Genomic DNA, 20582 nt, shown 5'->3' with positions numbered 1-20582 from the left:
CAGAAACAGACAGGCGATGAGAGACAAGAATACTAGAACGGTTTAAAGTGAAGAAAGCTGATTTGATAAAAATAAAAAAGCTTTTTACTTTTGCTGTAACAATATAAATGTCCCCTCTGTGAGACGAATACATTGGTCTCACAGAGGTATTCTGATTCTGATATTGTTCCCCTGCCTTGCCTTGCTGTCAAATGTATTAATACTGATCTGAAAACCTTGGGTATCTGCGCAGCATGAGGAAGCGCAGGCGCTCCTTGGCCTCATCCAGAGAGTTGGGGGTTCTGTGGAGGGACTGCGAGTCCATGCTCTGCTCCAGACGGAAACACAATGACTGGATCTTCGCCAGCAGGTCGGGTTTGTCCAGCTGGCCGATGGACAGCCAGTGGATCCCTCCCGGAAAGCATTCTGCAGATAGAGGAAGAGGAGAGGGGAGAAAGGGAAAATCTCAGAAAGGCAAGTGGTGGAAGCTCCCGAGGACTGACAATCCGGCAAATATGTTTGAGATTGTACCATCGTTGAGAGGGAACAGTAGTCAAGGATTACAACAATTTTGAATGCTTATTTTTCCTAGTTGATAAAACCAGGTTTGCGAAAAGTGGGTGTTTCTATTATATTATCATTTGTTTACACCATTATTAGACACTTCTGGCGATTGCAACCTAGGTGTGGTTTAAGGTACTAGTCCTCTTGTGGTTTGCTGGGTTTGTGTGGAAGAGAAAGAGTGTGATTTGGTTCGGATATTTTGTGTTGACCGCATGGTTCTACTTTGACTACTCATTTGGAATAAGTCACAATGATGAGCCAAGTTTAGCCTATTAAGCGACATCATTTATTGCAGGTTTTGTCCCGACAGTTGGTGCAAGCCAGTCAAAATTACTCACCTTCAATGAGTCCTTGGTGTCGGACAGCCTCAGCAGCCAGGACGGATTTGCCTGAGCCGGCCATGCCGAAGACAGTGACCCAGCCGGGCTCCTTTTGCAGCCGGAAGAGTTTCTCCCTGACCCGGTTCACAAGCTCCGGTCTGCTGACAAACACCACAGGCCTCTGTGGTACTCCGCCTTCACTCAGCACGGCCTGGACTGTTACAGGAGAGAGATAACAGACAAGACTTAAAAGCATTAATACAATAAGGGTAGACAAACTCAGTTTTCAACCTTAAGCTTTCAAGATGTCAGGCTGTCAATCAACATACTTTTTATCTCATGATTTACTACTGTACAACAAATAGTCACTGCAACGCTTCCCTTTCTTACCTGTAGCGGTGCAGCTATCAGAGGAGCCTTTAAGTGCACTTAGTGACATTTCGGGTAAATCACCATGAAGCAGATTGGCCAGGTCATCGTATGCCTCAGTGATCAGGGCGTTGTAGAAGGAGATGTAGGCTCGGTTGTCCTTCCACAGCAGCAGCTCCAGCAGCGCAGCAGCCTGATCCTTCCTGGTGGGCTGGAGAGGAAGAGAGAGATAATAAAGATGAGGTGTAAACTTTAAAATGTGCTATTTACATGCTACTACTTTGAAGATTCTCATATGAGCTGGTTAAATAATCCATGGTTTAGTTGTATCCTGATATAATTTGGTGGCAAACATGCGAGTCAGTTTTGAAAGGCAGCATGCAAATAAACATTGGTTCCAACTTATAAATAATGACTCCTTCCCTTCCCCACCTTGAGCAGAGGCTTACCTGGGTCTTGATCCTCTCTTCCTCATCCACAGTGAGCACACCGTCACTGATCATGTGGTCCATCAGGTAGGAGGGCTTGATGTCCTCCTCCAGTCTGTGGCGGAAGCGCAGCAGAGAGCTCCGTGCCCCTTCCTCCAGCGCCATCTCGGCACAACACGGCAACCATGCAGGACCCTGTTTCACTGCAAATTAATTTGGAAGTTTAATGCACTTCAGATATTAAACATATACAGCCAAAAGTATGTGGAAACATAACATTATAGGCATATGTTTCCTCCAAATCCATTCAACAGCCGTTTCACAAGATTTCGTGCAGAAGGGGCTTTCTCCCATTCAGTCACAAGGATATTGATAAGTTCCAGTCATGATGGTTTGACCAGCCAACATATCTTGTCTTTTTTAGGCAGGTTCTTACACACTAAACTTGGAATATCATTGCTATACTCTTTTGTGCACAGTGGCCCTATGTTGCTGAATTTATTATGTTATACAATAGCGATAAGCAGGACATTTCCACATTTGAGACGCTGTAAACAGCATTTTTCTTTGCCATCTTGACATAAAAAATACTTTAAAAACAATACATTATCAAAATAGTTGATGATCATTTATCTGTCCTTGATTGTGGACACATTGTTAAAGCTCTATTTAGAACGATGATTTATTGAGTGACAGACAACTAATTTGAAAGAATGTTGATACCTGATTCATCCCTTTTTTAAAACTGAAAGTAGATTAATTCTTTTAATATACATATTTTATCAAACAAAAGATTAATTGAATGAAAAAGCAATAATACTATATTAAAACTAATTGAAAATGAAACCAAATGTTGCAGACCTTAATGACACCGAAGTATGAGGACAACTCTATTGAAAGAGTTTACTTCTATTACTATGGATATACAAATTCAAAAAGTGGAACCGAAATGAATATACAAGCTTTGGTGCACATATTGATGCATTACTATTTATAATCAAAACATATATTACATATTTATCAAATGGGCCAATATGCATTTAGTAATCTTCCTCTTGGCACTTAAAAGTATATTTTGATGCCAATACTATTTCTACTTTTACAAGTCCGAGATCTGAGTACTTCACCCACCTCTGCATTTCAGAGCGTTTAGTTTATTTCATTCTAAAGTAATACATTCAACATTCAAATAGCACACCTTCCTGGTTAATAAACAACAAAGTCAGTGAGCCCACTTTTACACAGCTTTTCGGTGCCTGTCACTAAATGTGAAAGCGAAAATACTGTAGATACTGCAAGTCATGGCTATAACTGACTCTGCTTATATTACAGCAACCCTTCTTATCTCTCACCTGCGTAGCTCTGACACACAATGTTCATTTCAATACTTGTCTAGACAAGTTTACTCCTACTGCTGGGAAATGGAACAAAGAAAGTAACTACAATACTTACGAATATCCTATTTTCTTTTCCAATGAGGGTCTGTGTTGACTGCATATGGATGTACGTCACGTTTTTAAGAATCCAGTGAGTTAAGGGGCAATTCACTCCTCTGTTAACATTGTATTAAACGCCCAGATAAGAAATAAGACCGCTTCCTGATTCACAACAAAAACAACTACTCCGGAGTGAAGCAGCCAATAGAATAGCGTGATTTGAGCCATGTGACTGATGAGGTCATGCATTGCACGAAACTGTAACTGGGCAAACTGATGCTGCCTTCACGGAACCATTACGTTGCTCGGAAATAACGTGTTCCTTTCGTTTATCTGTCGTCTTGAATTGTAGGTTTTTTTCTCCACGCTATTTTCAGCAATTCATTTGATCTATAAATAGTTTGACTATCTGTTGTTTACAGACAATTTTTTCCTGAAATTGTGTAACAGTCTAAATGTTTTTCGACATGTTAATTTTACATCGGTTGGTAATTCAAAAGTGTACATTTTATTTACTACCATTGTATTGCAAGATTTTTGAAGAGCACTTAAAGGTAGCATTGCTGCCTAGTGACAGCATGAGATGAGAGCATGTTGTTTACTCCACAGAACAGGGATGAACTGAAAATAGATAGAGAGATAGAATCGGAGGATGAAGCCCTCTTTATTAGTCACATACATGCACACACAGTGAAATTGATTCTCTGCATTTAGTGGGCAGCTATTGTGCAGCGCAGCAGGGCCTAGGAGGTGAACTGGGAATTATAAGTACCCCTGAAAGATTAACTGTAGGCTATAATGCTTAAAATAAATAGGCTTGATTTCAGACCTGCAAAGCTCTACTGATTTATTATAAAAAATCTGTCGACCAAAATTCCTCCGCTGTAGTTACACTTCTTAATCAATATTAGCAGCTAATTGAAATTAATTTAGACTAAATTGTATTAATACAGACTACATTTTTGGAGGAGATCAGAGAGGTCAGCACCTCTGTATTATGTATTATGGTTGAATATAACATTTTTTGTCATTTTGAATCTATGAGTGTAATAATTGAGAAGCATTAGAAAATAAAACACAGTCATTAAGGTCAATGTGTTCATGAGATTTAATATCATGAAATAATACACTGTACAACTTTCAAGATAACATTGAACATATTGCTGTTTAAAAAAAATATTGTGTGAAGTGCAACTCCAAATATTTCCCTCTCAATTTTTTCATTTAATAGAAAAATGGATTATATTATATGGCTACAGAAGAAAAGAAAAACAACTTCCCACATATTCACTTTAAATCTTTGTAAAAGTACACATCTGCTTTAGGATCTCTCATGTCCCAACGGGTTCTAACAGCCAACACAGCATTACCGTAACAACTACAGTACCTCAAAATGTAACAAACACAGCAACTAAAAACATATAACAAGTATTTCACTGGCAGATAATAAGTGAAAGTATTCAATAGAATGTATGACAAATTAACTCGAGTAAAAACTAAAATATATGAGTCAAACACAAAGCTACTCATGCAGACACTTTTGTTTCTCCTGAGCTTAAGCAGAAGTAATACTACTAAGACTGCATGAGTCAAAGTTTGGATTTACTTGGAGGTGACTGAATCCTGGGCGGTGTCCTGAGGAGGGATGGCTTGTGGCGGGCTGCTGCTGAACATCAGCTTCCGTAAGATACCCGCATAGAAAGGTCCATAAACACTTTTATTGTAGTTAACCAGGGAGATGAACCTTGCTCCCAACAATGATAGTTCCGGCTTGATAACAGTCAAGCCAACTGGTACTTGTTCAAGTTTGTTCTGAGGTTGTGGATCACAGATGAGTGCCATGAAGTACTGCTGCACACGGTCCTCTGCACAGAAACAAAGGGAAATAGTAGGTTAGGAAATGCTCAAAAAATTAGAGGGAACAATATTTTATTAATATTTATTTTATTCATGCATTTATGTTTCTATAAATGATTAATAAAATCAAGAAAAGGCTCATAATGCACTTCATATGTAGGGCCGGGTAGGGGCAAGACTGGGGAAATTGACTTCATTATAAAAAAAGTATGTATCAAACTGTCTGTTGCATGACATCAAGAAAATATAATATTCATTTTTGACATTGATGCATAATCCAAAAAGCAAACATCACACAGTCACTCCACAAAGTCACTCAGCAGCCTCTCTTACCAACGAGAGTGCGGATGGGGTTGTCCTTCTGAGTGATGCTGAGAATCTGGCCCGTCAGGGTGGACTGCAGTGCAGGGGTCAGGGGGGGGTAGCTCCTCTCTGTTAAAGACTTGTTGAGCTCTGAGCAGATCTGAGCACTGACGCCCTCTAGTGCCTCCTCTTGGTTAAAGTCCCTGCAGACAGAAGGAGGAGGGTTCTGGTTTGAGCTCTTTTTTCATGTAAAGCAGATAGTAAATAATCTTGGGTGAAAAAGGGAAGACAACTGACGGGTTGGGCATCCCGTCCAGCAGCACACTGATCATCCTTTTCAGGCGGTCGGACAGGGCGGGCAGACCCTGGATTGGCCCTCCAACAGTGCTGTAGATGATGAGCAGCACCTCGTTCACCGCCTGAATCTGCTTTAGCTGCTGCTGGATCTTTTGCAAACGTGTCTCATCGGTCATCAAGGTCTAGAAAGGAATAAGAAAAAAACTCAAAATAGTTTGACATTTTTGGAAATACACTTATTTGTTCTCTTGCGGCGATTAGATGATGGGAATAAACAGCTAGATGTCCAAAATTGAGAATTGACCAAAAACCTTTTTGTGATTGTTCTTATAAAGTATTGTGAATATTTACGAGTTTTTACATTTACAATTGTACAGTGCTTCAAAATGATAATACGTTATGGACTGTTACTGACTTTTGAAACGGTGTGCAATAAACCTGAAATGTGCACATAGAGTGCACATAGACACTTTTTTGGGGGCAATTGTACTGTACAATTATCAATTTTATGTGAGAAACATACTTTTCATTTCTTTTCACAAATGTCTCAACACCGAAATATGATATTTATGTCATTATGGATGTGTACTTTTTATTCTACTACTAATGTGTGTTTTTCTTCTCTATAGTTAGCTTAGTCTTTATTATTGCATGCATTTTTACCTGCTATTCCTCTTTTGTTGTAACACTGTTAATTACTAATAAAGGAATTCTGATACTGGTTATAAGCATGATTATATTAAGCCGTTGTAGACATGGGCGTCAAAGAAGGTGTTTCCAATCACTGTTTCCGGTAAAAACTACTTACAACATGCAACAACCCACAAAACAGGAGTTGTATTGCAATATGTGTATTTCACAAACACCAGACACTCGCTTTCTTTCACAGATTCATAAACAACTTAAAAATCACACTCACCTCAGGCAGCGGGCTCTTATCGCTCTCCCATGTGAGGATGCGGAGGAATGCGATGTTGAGGGCCTGAAAGGGCCCTGGCACCAGCTGGCCATTCCCCCGACTGTGAGTCTGCTCTTCGGGGATGTTGTTGGTCAGCTCCTCCAGGGCTGACTTTAGCCATGAGGTGGTGTGATTCAAAGCAGCTAAAGCAGATGTTTAGGATTGGGTGTTTGTTCTTTACTTATGTGTTTATTCCACTGATAATATATCTGACTTAATGTTTATACTCACATTAAAATCGGATATTTTCTAAAACGTGGTGGATTGTGTAATACATTGCAACAGAAATGATAAAACATACAGTGTTTAAAGCTATAGAGAAAGTCGTGCCCATGTTCACTTACTGGGTGTTTTGTCAAGAACGCTCTGAAACATTTCCCTCTCACATTCCACTCCGTGCCTCTGCAGCAACAGCCTCAGATTATCGAATTCAAAGTTTACTTCATCGACCTTCATCAGGTCCAGCACTCGGAAGATCTCCCTGATGTGGAAAAAAATAAGAGCCTCTGTAATGGACTGCTTTTAAGAATATCAACATATGAAAAACAAGCATTACAGAACAAACTCTCTTTAGTCACAATGTTTGTTAAAGCTTTAATGTTTGCTTACCTGAAGTTTGTCACCATGTTATCTGAGTTTCCGCGGAGCTTATTGATATCCTCATCCCTAAAGGGTGAACACATCTTGCCCATGGTGGCGATTATGTAGGAGGCAAGCCCCTGGATGTCTACGGCATTATTGTCAGCCTGTTGACGAATCAGGTCCATGTCCAGCACCTCAATAATCTGTGTCCGCATCCGGTTGGCCCCCGGTTTAAGAAATGACAATAAAATCTATCCAGAGGAAATAATCACAATAAGCCTTTAATTTTTATCAGTTATGCTGCTTGATTGGTGACTGTTTTTCTACATATACCAGCCAAAAAGGAAGTGGTAGAGTTGAAGAGAAGTATCTTCAAAATGTGAGACGAAGCTGTGGATAAATGTCGGGAAAATCTGGGAGAACAAAGCTTACAGTGAAGCTGTAAACATTGCATTGTGTGTGCTGACCTCTCTGATCTCCTCCAATAATCTGATGGCCTGCCCATACTCAGGAGGGTTGTCGTTCAGCTCCGACGCCAGGATGTCCCAGAAGGCCTTGTGGAGATTATCTCTAACTAACTTTTCAAGACTTGAAAAAAAGAAATTGAGGATTTAGTTTAGCTGAGGATGTAATCTGTCATGAAAAAAATGGCCAATTATGAAATGGGCTTTGAAGGAGAAAAACTCAAGCGTATTTATCATGGTAGGGATGGTGCCCAAAATACTGGTTTGGATAAATAAAAATAATAATAACAATCCCTCCTTTATTGAGTATCGAGAATATTTCTTAACTTCTGCCATATTATTGATATTATCTTTCATATCTGCTGCTGTCCCTTTCTGTGCACTTCCACTAAAGACATGATTTTCCTTTCCCCTCATCTCTGTCCACTTCACTGACTAGTTTATTTCAGTGCTGTGCTAAAGATTAACATAAACACAGACAGACAGATGTTGGTTAACATAGTAGAAATGGTGACATAAGGTGTACCGGTCAATGGCCTCTTTACTATAAAATGCCATCCAATTCTTAATAGAGTTAAAATGATTGATCAAACTGTGGTGTCTCTTTATCATTTCTACAACATCATTTATTTAATCCATTAAACATGCAGACTAAACGATTAAGATCATTTATTTTGAGTAATTTCAACTCCTTCATTAATGCGTTTTTGAATTTGACGTAGCTGAATAACAATTTTAGGTGATTTTACAGTTGGTAGTCAATCGAGTTATGAGAAGACAAGCTATTATATAGTACAAATGTACATCACGCCTAATGCAACAAGTGATCGAGTTCATGTAAACTTTACTTATTTTGAATAAAGCGTTAACCTCACAAACTGGTATTTAGGTTCATTAATAACTCAAAAACATGATCAAGATCCAAACAATGTTTCATAGTTTACCTGCCCTGAGGGAGGCTTTCTAATTCCAGGTGGAAGTTGCGGTTCACGGTGATCTCATGAGCCATGCAGAGACTGGACAGGTCTCGGGCAGACTCCATGACCTCATCCAGAGTTAAGGTTTTGGGTGGGCTTGCTGTGGTAAACAAATATTGAACTAAGTAAATAGACGATAACGAGTTTAAACAGAAAAGTGGGAGCGTCAAAAAAATAAAAATTACCGTTGTGATTGCAGAAAAAAAACAACAAAAATACTTCTGCTTTAAATAGCTTTTCGTAACCTCAATGCAAGAACAAAGAACACTTTTCATTTCACTGTACAGTATTTCATTTTTCATTTATTATATTCACATGCATATAGACTCCTGCATTTACTTGTTCACTTACAAATTAGTCTCGTTGTTTTATGTCTTATATATATATTTATGTTGCATTGTTAGAGGAGGACTCAACCTTTTTTCCTTGCTATATCTACACTGTAGCTGCTGTAGACATGACATAAAGCCTTTGAGTCTTGAATCTTGGAAGTTTTGAAATATTATCAGCAGAATCGGTAATAATCATTCTAAGAGTTTAGTCTGACATCAAACAAACCAGAGTGCCTTTCCTGAGAGAATGATTACTGCACAGATGAAGAACAGTACGTCAGAGTTTGAGGTGGCAAACTTACAGGAGGGAGTGCAGTGTTTGCTTGAGCCGTCGCTGGTGAAGCTCACCCGGGAACAGTCGGCGTCGCTGGTTGAGGTCACACTGTCACTGCGCTCTGATGACGACTCCATGTCGCTACTCTGCTTCTCACCGCCGGATGTGGAGGCAGGTCGCTCATCATTGAAAGGCATCTTGGGTTATCGCTGCACATGAGAAATCAGTAACATGACTTAGCTTGTTGACTACAACTTTGATTTCTTAACCCTTCTCCTAATTAAACCCGTTCAGCGAGTCAACATTCACAGCACAGGAACAGGTTTAGTGTAAAGTTAATCATTGCCCCTTGGCTTGGAAACTGCTATTGGAATTTCTAACATCTTAAAATATCCCTGCAGTTGATGTCTGGTGATATTTTTTTTCTACACATCCCATGATAGGACCAAACCCCACAGTAAATTGAACATTCTAAGAAGTATTTACAGAGTGGCTAAAAGCAGATGATTTTTTTTTCAGTGCCACAGATTTCTGTTCACAAAGCAAGTAAATGTGCCAACCTGTTGCACAGTGTGAGAATTTTCATGAAAACAAGCAGACATTGATTTTGACTAGACAGTCATGGTGCAGTTAAAACCTAGTCAAAACAAAAAAACTGCATTCCACTGATTCAACAACATTTGTTATGAATTCCTGTTAGGGTAACATCTGCTAAAACGACATTGCTAGGCAGCTTTGGGGAATAACTTTGCCTTTAAAACAGAAAACATCTTCCGTAGGAAAAAAAAAAACATAAACAGAGACAATAACAAAACTATTGGCTGCTGTATCTTTAAGGAATATCTAGAAAAATAAGTTCACAGAGTGGAAAACAACTACGCCTTTGCATTAGTTTCAACTGTGCTTCTGTAAGGTATAAATAAAAGTTTGTGTCTGTCAGTGAGCATTCAAGAGCATGCATTCAATAGTTGCTGTTGCCAAAGCAGTTAACAGATTGCAACAAACACCAGCAATGCTAAAAAAAAAAAAAACTTTAAAAAACAGCTGGCGGGCTAGTCTCCATGGAAACAGAGATAGCTGCCTTGTTGCACAATTCAAGATCTTGTTAAACTCACTGATGATGCATGGAGTCATTCTTTTTCAGTGTGTTTACTGCCACAAAGTAGAGGGAGACAACAGTACCCAAAGTCAGGACACAAACAGAACCGACTTTCATACCCAGGTTTAAATGAGCACTTGAATGCATTGAGGACAAAAGTGAGACTTTAACCAGGACTATCGTGTGTCTCTAGGGCAACACAGAACAACAGAGGGCTCCTCAACCGAGAACACGATCCTGTTGCACCTGTCCCAGTGTTCTCTGTCCCCCACACAATATACATGCATTAACATAAGAACAAAAGGGACTATTTGGGAGACAAATATGAGCTAAACCCCATCTGTATCCTGGAAGTTAGAAACAATTAAAAAATGCACCGTGAACACGGTCACATCTTCACTTAAGTAGGTGCTTTTTCTACTCTGCTAGCACTATACAAGACATCCACTCATGGCAGAGGGACCTTTGACTGTTCCAGTCCTGGGTCTCAGTTATCTGTTGCCAAAAATGAACGCATACTCCCTCGCTGCTTTTTTGGTTTAAAGATAGCTCAAGGGGTGAGGGTGGGTGAGGGGTGTGTGACTTCCATGCATGCGTTACATCATCTGCTAGACTTGATAGCTAGGTCACGGCAACAAAGAAGGCCAATTTTCAGAGATTATAAGAGAGAGTTGGGAGCAGTGCAGTCCTGAAAACTGATTATGGATTAGATGTACTCAGTCATCTGCTGCTTCATAATAAGAAATCCTCTTAATGAAGTCTGAATGCTACGTAAAATGCTGCAGTATGCAACAAGCAAGACAACCAGATCGAACATTTGACATGTTTGGACATGACAAAAAAAACAGTACAAGTGTTTTGACTGATTCAAAATAGGTATTTACAGTTTATTGTAGGAAAGGGCTGCAACTATACGTGTTTAATCATAAAAATCAATAAGATGTGTGTTTCTAAAATGTTGGACAATGGTGAAAAATGTTAATCAGGTTTTTAACAAAGTTTAAGAGGCAATTCTCAAATACATTTGTACAAAAGATATTCAGTTTACTGTCATGGTGGAACAAAGAAAACAGGAAATATTGCCATTTAAAGAAGCTGGAATCTTTTCCCCTGAAAATATGAAATGATTGAAAAAATAAGTACATTTCTTGACAACTGTCTGACATATACTTATGACATTCAATCTTTGTACCTTTATTGTAGATTGTAAGACACAGCACAGTAATGCAATGTTTAGTTACCAATAGATATGTCAATATCCATATCACTTGCGCCAGGTTTTTTTAAAAGAATGCAATATGAGGTTCCTAGAAAGGGCGCATATTGTTACAGTAAGTCCTGCAGAGACAAAGACAGTATTCTAGGAAGAGATTCGACTGCAGTGTAATGTAAACAAAGCACAGGAGCAGGGAGGCTGGGCTAACCACACGGGGGCTCTCGTTATTGGCTGCAGCCTCCTGTCTCTCACCACTAGAAAAAGAAAAAAAATCCAAACACGCAAGAGAAGTGGGTAGTGGGTACACGTGATCTGAGCAGCAGACCAAAACAACAACTTCATGCACCTTTCATATCGAACATGTTATTTCTATGTCCACGCCTGAACCCACACACAAATTGTAGAAAGACATTATGCGTTGACATTCAGGCATTGTTTATCGTATTTCTTACTTGACCTACCACTGTGGCTATAAGAGCCAAATGTAAGTCATTGGTCATTTCCCATAATAGCCCTTCTTTGACAGTAGCCTTGTCGTGCTAACTGGAAGCTTCGACGACTGTACATAAGTTTCCACTCCAAAACAAACCCAAACTTAAAGTCAAAAATCGACGTAAAAGTTGGCAACAACACCAGCCGAGTGATTCACGTTCTAAAATAGATTACAATGTGCTAAACAAAAGCGACTTTTACCTCATTCAAGTCTCCAGAAAGGGGGACTGGTACCTAAAATAGCTCAACTCTGAAGGGAAAATTCGTCGTCCTCCTGTAAATGCTCGTCTCTTCTTTTAAAGGGCTTTAGTTCCCCAGCTGGCCCTGAGGACAAATAGGTGAAACTATTTCTTATACAGGGGTGAAGAACCGTCAAACAATGGCAAATAAACGGTTTATGAGTACATATTATAATATTTAGTGTAAATCAGAAGTATTTTAAGATTAAATACACATATTCCAGCCCAGTAATGGCAATGCAATACAATATTGTACACTCTATAGTCCTTAGTAGAAATGGTACGATCCGCTCTGTTTTACGAGGGGAAGTCTTGTTTACGGATGTGACATCAGTGAATTAACGGCTCGATGTTGCAGAGGGATGTTTGTTTTTGAAAGATTGACAACACATTCAAACGACTTAAACATTTATCATTATCATCATTTTGAGTTAAGAATTGTTATTCATGTTAACAATTTGACGTGGCTGCATATTATATGTGTAAAAGGTCACAGCTGTAGGTGACTCTTTATCGACGTTGTCGTATGGATGTGTTCTCTTTCTGGCATTTATTCTGAAGACAAAAACACACAATGTCCTTCAAACATCCATTGCACGTTGTTTTTCACGTTCACCACAACAATGCTCACATCACTGTCCCTGTATATACATATATATTTATATAAACATTGTCCTATTTATACAATTAAATAGTAATCATGACATTGCCATGAAAACCTTATTTTTAAATAATCAAATCAAATAAAAATACAAACATACCAGAGGACAACAAACAAACACACAATGTCCCTCAAAAATCCGTCACTTTACAAAAAGAGAAGACAGAAAGATCAGAAGGAGTGTTGCAATGGTAACAAACAAAATGTCCATCCATCCATCAGGGTCGCGGAGGTAACAGCTCCAGCAGAGAGCCCCAAACTTTCCTTTCCCTGGCCACATCAGCCAGCTCTGACTGGGGGATTCCAAGGCGCTCCCAGGCCAGCGAAGAGATGTAATCCCTCCCCCTGGTCCTAGGTCTTACCCCTCGGTCTCTTCCCAGCTGGACGTGCCTGGAACACTTCCCTAGGGAGGCGCCCAAAATGTTTGTAATCTATCCCAAACTATATTATTATCATTCAAAAGTACAATTTCCTATGGTTAAAACTGAACAAAAACGGGTTAATGATGTACCCAAAGTGCTACTAAACAACTATACATAACTGTCATTTACTTAAATAGCACATTTACCATCCAAAACTATAGTACATTTCAACACAGTTTCTAGCGTACCACACCCTCAACAATACTCACATCACTGTGACGGGAGGGTGGAAATGACATACAGGAAGTAAAAAAAGATGTGCAACGGGAAAGTGTTCCCACAGGAAACATAACTCAAAAGTACTAAATGAAACGATCTCAAAAAAATAAAATTGACCTGCAAGACCCCCTCTGGAAGTAATTGTAATTGTTCAGTTGTGGCCACTCAGATGCCACACAACAAACAACAGGTAAATTGTTGGCAATATCTTTCTGACACCTTACCTTTCCCAACCTTTTCAATACTTGATCTCAAACTAAATGAACTATTCAACACTTCTCATAAAACAATATGTGGCTTATCCAACACAAAGGAAGTGCATGAAAGGGTTGATAACACATAGTAGCTATAAATTAACATAACACTCACCATACACAGCACAGCATACAAGAATACATACGAAACACACACACACACACACACACACACACACACACACACACACACACACACACACACACACACACACACACACACACACACACACACACACACACACACACACATACACATTTAGAGGATATGTTTAAGTTGAGTTCAAAATCCAAAGGTCTTTCTTTATTCTACGGTAACAATGGAATTATCAGATAGGAGTACAAACATTATAGACACCTTGTGGCATAGGAGGAGTTCAAATCACTGGTAAATATGTTTAACAACGTTTCTGTAGAGTTATTGTTAAGTAAAATTGTACAATTATAATGAAGGAAACTAGATCTCCACCAGGCACAATCTGGTAACTAGAAAACCAATCATTAACTAGTACAACAACAAAAATGTCTACTGGGTGTGCATATTGGATCCTTTGTTTCTTGGGGCAAATGTTTGGCTGGATTAGGGAAAGAAATCGTTAAAAGAACAGAAGGTTTTTCATCATCTTTTTTTCAAAAATACATACATTAGAAGCTGAAGGGGCTTACATATTTCCCTATGTGTTATTCCGTGTCGAGGGCATCAGCCACCTGTGTGTTGCTTATGATTGGAACAAGATGAATAGGAAGTGGTTTATTGCAAAGTAGTTTTGCACACACAAGGAATTTGCTATGGTGTATATGATGCATACATAAACAAAGTTGAAGAACAATCAACAACTACTAAAATTGTGAGAAAAAAATAAAATATGTGCATGATTGTTACGAAAATGGAAAGCTGTGCAGTTAGAGGTAGCTTTGTATACAAATGTGCAAAATATTGAAGGGTTGTACAGGACATACAGTACTTTCACACAAGTACAAACATAAAGTATTATTACATGTTCTATAAGTAAAGATAGCTTTTGTTTCATAAAAACAATTAAATATGTGCAGGATTGTTACAAAAATGGAAATCTGTGCAGTAAGGCGTAGCTTTGTATACAGATGTGCAAAATATTGAAGGGTTGTACAGGACATACAGCACTTATATGAAAGTATCACTTAGCCTATATGAAAGTATTACTTTCATATAAGTATTACTTTCATATAAGTACAAAAATAAATTATTATTACATGTTCTATAAGTAAACACAGTTTTTTAAAATAAAAAATTCAAAGTATATGGGAGCAGCAGCAGTGTGACACCACGTGACACAGAAACCGGAAACGTGCTCCGTCTTCTTTCTCAAACGTATTACGTCACTGAGTTCTGGTGATGGCGGTCGATTTGACTCCTCGTTTCAGAAGGTTGAACAGCCAAACGAGAAGTTTTCGTGAAAATATACAGCATGGTAAGATCTGAGGATTTTCGTTTAATGAGTTTGCATATATATCTAACTCCACCTTTATATAAATTCAACTACACAAACCAGCAAAGCCGTGTATAACAATGCGAAGGCGCTGGAGTTTATAGTCATAATAACCCAACGGTCGTGTTGCTAGCATTTCATTATGGAAAAATAGATTTTGTTAATTTGTTTTATTGATATGAGTTCAAGGACCTTGCATAAGGTGTCAGCAGATATGGTGCACAGAAGTTGTTGTCCTGCTTTTTTAAAGTAGCTTTAGTGACAAGTAGTTCGAAAAAGTGTGACTGCTTTACGTACCTTAAAAAAAAAGGTAACATATTACCATGTTATGAGATCGCTATTACGGTAAGTAACTGTTGTAGTTGGTTTATCTTAAATAGCCTTGGATAGTTTATTCAAACAAAAGCATCGGCATTAGCTCATCATATTTTAGATGCAACATTCAAATATGTAATTAGTAAATCAAATACGTGTAGCTGTCTGATTAATGTGGAGAAAAGTAAAATATTTCCCTCTAAAAATACTTTAAAAGTCAACTTTGCACAAAGAGTACTTGAATAAATCCTCTACACTTCTGTACCACTACTGGTTTCCAATGAAACTGTGAATATGCTACTGGTCCACCTCCATTTTGGACGTAAGCAAACTCAAAATGAATATCCTTTGCGAATGTTTTTGTCATTATTTCTTAAGTAATAAAGTTGTAACATTTCTTTTTTTCCCCAATGTAGTATTTGCTCTTGATGTTCACCTTTAATTTGACACAGTACATGGCAATGTATTTTATTTTTTTTAAGCTGTTTGTCCTCCTTTCCTTTAACCCTCTGTCTGCTAACAGGTTTCTCGGGGCCTTTCGGGGCCACCCAGTTGTGGCACAACATCATCCAGGCCCTGCAGACTCAGGTGGAGGTGCGCCGCTGTAGAAGGCATCTACGCGTTCATGCCGAATGTTTCGCAGGCTCAGACGCTGTGGATGCTGTCCTCAGTTATTTGATGCAGAATGTAGTGTTCTGCACGAGTGAAGTGTCTCGCCTCAAAGCTGCTCGACTGTGCCAGGCTCTGATGGAGGCCAAAGTGTTCGAGCCAGTGGGAACAAAGCTGTTTCGCAGAGAAAAGGAAGTGACCTTTGAGGACAGCAGCTGCAGCCTCTACCGTTTTCTGGAATATAAAGTGTTACCCAATTCTGCCATGAAGGAGTGCAATAGTGACACAGAAAACATACCTCCTGAGGGACAGGGGCTAAAGAGAAGAAAAGCTACAGGTATGCTTCACTCTACATTTTCTGACCTTTGTCTTCAGTATAGAAGGCTTTTTTGCTGTTCATATTGACAGCATCTTTGATTTTGTTATATATTTTATGATGTCTTTGTCAGGTTTGTTCCTAAAATGCCACATTACATTTGAGACATTCAGAAGTTAAACAATAATTAACTATTCAATTCAATAATGTTTGTAAGCATGCACAGACATACCCAAAATATCATTACTTTTTATATCAAGGATCATTTGTGGTTAAAAACAGGGTTCCCAACATCATGGAAAACCTGAAAAAAGTGCAATTTCAAAATATTATTTTTTGAAGCCTGGAAAAAAACAGTTCCTCTTAGAGATCAAAAGGTGTCATTTAAATGTTTTAATAGAATAATAAACATTGGAAGTGTAGTATGCACTTCTGTTTGTATGTGAACTTATACCCTGTGAGTGGTCATGGAAGTTGCATTATTGGTCCTTGAGAAGTGATACAGTTTTAAACTGTGACCATTAAAATGTGTGGGAGCCCTGGATTTATCTCCATTATGTTATTTGTTGTTTTAGACGGCTGAATGAAGTGCGTACGATCTGTAATCCCCTCGCTGTGGGACCATCAGAGCGCGGGGTGGAGAGGCTGCTGAGGAACATCAACCTGCGACCAGCCTTGTCACCATCTTTAAAGACAACTCACACTACTGCTGCTTTTCTTTCCAAAGCTGGTAAGACTCTCTCTTTTCAGTATGGTAAAAAAACAACACTCTGACAGCTTGTGATGGACAAAGATTTTGTTTGAACATATTTTTACATCTTTCCTTTTGTTTAGTTGTGGGTGAAGTCTGGAAGCAGCAGACACTGCTGCAGCTGCTGCAGATCGTAGAGCTGCCCATCCTGGACTGCATCCTGACCTCTCCTGTCAGAGTTCAGCTGCAGGCCTGCAGAGCTCCTCTGGCCTCACAGGATCTGGTCATCTCCAACACCTGCCTGGACCGAGAGCTACCCGACACCCTGCACCTGCCCCAGTCAGTGCTCAGATCAATACTGCAGGATTTTTTTGCAAAGTAGACATAAAACAAGACAGAAAAATGACAGAGATTTCTATTCATGAAGTCTCTTTCAAATTAACAGAAAAATTATACAAAAATAACAAATTAAATGAAAATAAATTCTCATAAAGAATATAAATAAACTAATGACTTGATTTTTTTTAAAAACTCCAAACTATTCTAGAAATTCCTCCCATAAATTGAATTCCACAGTAAAAACTGCTCTGTGTCATGGTTTACAGGTTGGACGGGTGGCTGTTGGCAGCAGCAGACAGCTTGGAGCTGTTCCCCGATCAGCTGATTGTGGTTGCAGGGGAACAGCTCAGCCGACAAGGTGGCACCTTCTCTGAAGACGACCAGGCGGAGCACATGTCCAGCCAAAAGAGACTGCTCTTTGACACCATTGCTAAGTACTATAGTAGACAGGAGAAAGATCCGCTCCTCTCAGGACGCCATCTGGACATACATGCTGCAATTCTAAAATTGCTGGGTGAGACTTGATCAGGTTAACCCTGATTTTTAAATTTTTTATTTATGAGATTTTTTTTTTAACCATTTTGCCTGTCACAAGGGTAACTTGTCTTTGTCTTTCCATGAAGATGACTCCTTTGTAGAGATCATGTGCCTTTAACATCCCGTGTCTTGAACATGTCTTTTGTCTTTCTAGATGAGGGCAAGGTGCAGAATGCCATAAAAGCATCTCAGCTGTGTTTTCGGCTGCTGGAAACAAGCGTCAGAGATGAACTCCGGAGACTACTGACCTTTATGGCCACAGCAGCGAAACCAAATGCCTGCCGTCTACAGAAACAGGTATTTTTATACATTGACATTATACACTGCTTTTTTGGTTCAAGAGCTGCTTTAAATTGTGATATAAATCCAACATCGGATCAGTGGAAATTGTGTTTGAATCATCGTTAATTTTGTGATCTGTATCAGATTGATAACAGGGCCTTGGTCTGCCGCACTTTTCAAAGAGCAATCGTCCAGAATCTTGAACTGACTCGATACCAAAGCGAAACCCTGGTGCTGTTTCTCATGGACAACTGCACTGAGCTCATCAAGGTATACTTAGATGTTTTGCTGATTCAATTGAATAACAGTTGTTTATAACTAATCATTTGTTTCAACATTATTTTAAAAAATCCTTTTTCTCTGTAATGACTACAGACTCCTACATCCCTTGTTGAAGCTGTGAGGAGAACACTGAGGACGATGCAGCATGGTCAAGATCCTGACTCAATTGCCAGTAAGTAAAATACAACTATAAATAAATGTGCACACTCTTCCTAACAATACACCTTCTAACATTTCATGAAATAACCCAAATACATATTTGAATTGTAGTGAAAAACGACTTTCTACTTCCCCTCTGTGTGTTGCAGCGTTCACCTTCTGCCAGCAGGTGACGCCAGAGGAGTACGAGGATCAGCGAGAGGCTACCACGCTGTACAGCCTCAAACAGCTTCTCTGTGATATCTCCTCGAACAAAACCATTTCCGCCAAAGAGAGGAGGAGGCTGCTCAAAGAGTTTGAAAAACATCACCCCGTGGTCTTCCTCCAACATATATCCAGCACCTTCTAAAATGCACAGCTGGAGGGTTATTGGTTTGAATTCCCAGGTGCACTTCACAACCCTAGTTTGTAGTGGTAGAGCGCTTACACTGAAGAATGGTAATACACTAAACAGCATGTGTACAGATGTTCCAAAATCAAAACAAATGATGTTGCTAGAGCAATAACGCTACATTCCTTTGATTCACAAGAGGCCGACAAAAGTGGTTTTATTTGCAGATATAGCATTTAGCACATTTTTTACCCCACATTGCTCACATTCCTATAGCAGTGGATGCATTATCTATCTTTTGAACACCCCTCTGAGTCAAAGGCTTAATTATAGTTGTGAATGGTTTGAACAAGTTTATAAATAATCCAATATTAGCTCATCTTTATCATCAGGTGCCTTAACATGGGTAGTCATTTATAGCACTTTGCATTATGTGTCAAGTAAGTAACCCATTTTTTAATTGTAGATTCATGATGCTGATTTTATGTTGTAAGTCGAATAATGCCTATTGAGGGCATTTGCTTTTCTGTGCTGGATTTTCCTGGTATTACTGTAGAATGTAGTATATGCAAACTGAAGGGATTACTGAAAAAAAGGAGCCTTAAGCGTGATCACACATCATCTGTAGCCAGCTGTCTTGAGGCTGCATGTGTTGAACAGCTTTTGAACTAACTGATGTACTTCTTGGTCCTGCTGTGGAGACTATTTTAAAGGGTTATTGGAAATGCTTTGGAAATGGAAGTGTGGTCTGCAGAATTATTGCTATTTACTTTAATCAAGAATAACAATCTTATGGTAGCCTTTTTTGTCTCCCAGTTTTACTGTAGCATGCTGTAGTGTTGTTAGGGGGAAATACTGGAAATGCAACACTAATGTAGCTGAATAAGGTTGAACACTAACTTGTTTTTGTTAGAGATGAAGAGAGATCTTTCTTTAAAGATTTTAAGAATTAAAACTGATGAGTGCTAGGGTACAATATTGTACCAGGCTAAGGCTAGCTCAGGTTAATACTTATGCTATTGTCAGGGGTTTTAAGAATACTTTTAGTGCCATTATCTTGGAATTGCATTTTAATTGTACATTTTAGGAATATTACTTGAAATATGGAAAATGATCCTTTTTACTGAAGATGTGTAATAATAATGACTTAATATTATTTTAAGATACTAATTTAATCTTTGGTAAAGCATCAGTTGGGTTGCTTTCTTTTAATAAATGAAGCCATGGTCATGCATAAGGGATTTAAAATCAAATCTTATCTCAGTCAGTATCTTTGGTTCTTTACATACACTGAAATCATGTTGGATTGCACTTTATGATGCTGAAACAAGCTTTATTTTCTGTTGGAATGACACATCTAATAAAAGTTTAATTGAATTTCTATCGAACAATGCAACTGATTTTTTTTTGCAGCCCATGTGTCTAGTTATATTGCATATACACGAAATCAAGACTCAACATCATATATCAGAAACGGTCAGTTCTGTCATATGAGTCTTTTGTCAGTGTC

At 38.8% G+C, this 20582-nt stretch overlaps 3 protein-coding genes across 3 annotated transcripts in view; 1 reads left to right on the top strand and 2 right to left on the bottom strand.

Annotated features, from left to right (window-relative positions):
- apaf1 (apoptotic peptidase activating factor 1) overlaps positions 1 to 3261 on the bottom strand; it is a 49606-nt gene extending 46345 nt beyond the window's left edge. Inside the window, exons 1-5 of the mRNA XM_063905504.1 lie at positions 3113 to 3261; positions 1682 to 1863; positions 1254 to 1443; positions 882 to 1079; positions 216 to 405 (exon numbers count right to left, since the gene is read on the bottom strand). Of these exons, the coding sequence (XP_063761574.1) occupies positions 216 to 405; positions 882 to 1079; positions 1254 to 1443; positions 1682 to 1825 (722 nt within the window). The 5' untranslated portion in view covers positions 1826 to 1863; positions 3113 to 3261. The remainder of the gene's footprint in view (positions 1 to 215; positions 406 to 881; positions 1080 to 1253; positions 1444 to 1681; positions 1864 to 3112) is intronic.
- Positions 3262 to 4190: 929 nt separating this feature from the next.
- On the bottom strand, positions 4191 to 13483 carry tcp11l2 (t-complex 11, testis-specific-like 2). Its single transcript, XM_063905492.1, has 10 exons — positions 12149 to 13483; positions 9169 to 9349; positions 8502 to 8634; positions 7561 to 7681; positions 7121 to 7344; positions 6856 to 6992; positions 6473 to 6654; positions 5554 to 5735; positions 5287 to 5459; positions 4191 to 4961 (listed from the first exon to the last, which is right to left on the bottom strand). The coding sequence occupies exons 2-10, from the start codon at positions 9335 to 9337 to the stop codon at positions 4699 to 4701; spliced, it is 1584 nt and encodes a 527-aa protein (XP_063761562.1). The 5' UTR covers positions 9338 to 9349; positions 12149 to 13483; the 3' UTR covers positions 4191 to 4698.
- Positions 13484 to 15059: 1576 nt separating this feature from the next.
- Positions 15060 to 20453, top strand: depdc4 (DEP domain containing 4). Its single transcript, XM_063905493.1, has 9 exons — positions 15060 to 15193; positions 16050 to 16476; positions 17027 to 17181; positions 17286 to 17481; positions 17748 to 17995; positions 18173 to 18315; positions 18445 to 18570; positions 18676 to 18754; positions 18891 to 20453. Exons 1-9 carry the CDS (start codon positions 15118 to 15120, stop codon positions 19088 to 19090), a joined length of 1650 nt encoding a protein of 549 aa, XP_063761563.1. The 5' UTR covers positions 15060 to 15117; the 3' UTR covers positions 19091 to 20453.
- Positions 20454 to 20582: the final 129 nt, after the last annotated feature.

This window comes from Eleginops maclovinus, chromosome 17 (assembly GCF_036324505.1).
Source record: "Eleginops maclovinus isolate JMC-PN-2008 ecotype Puerto Natales chromosome 17, JC_Emac_rtc_rv5, whole genome shotgun sequence".
NCBI lineage: Eukaryota > Metazoa > Chordata > Actinopteri > Perciformes > Eleginopidae > Eleginops > Eleginops maclovinus.
This window is presented reverse-complemented; position numbering and strand designations above follow the sequence as displayed.

Coding starts and splice junctions, on each gene's coding strand:
- tcp11l2 (XM_063905492.1), bottom strand. CDS start 9,337: ATGCCTTTCAATGATGAGCGACCTGCCTCCACATCCGGCGGTGAGAAG. Junction 6,655..6,855: donor CGTTCTTGACAAAACACCCA/GTAAGTGAACAT, acceptor CATCTGCTTTAG/CTGCTTTGAATCACACCACC. Junction 5,460..5,553: donor CTGGACGGGATGCCCAACCC/GTCAGTTGTCTT, acceptor TTCTGTCTGCAG/GGACTTTAACCAAGAGGAGG.
- depdc4 (XM_063905493.1), top strand. CDS start 15,118: ATGGCGGTCGATTTGACTCCTCGTTTCAGAAGGTTGAACAGCCAAACG. Junction 15,194..16,049: donor TCGTGAAAATATACAGCATG/GTAAGATCTGAG, acceptor GTCTGCTAACAG/GTTTCTCGGGGCCTTTCGGG. Junction 17,182..17,285: donor TGCTTTTCTTTCCAAAGCTG/GTAAGACTCTCT, acceptor CCTTTTGTTTAG/TTGTGGGTGAAGTCTGGAAG.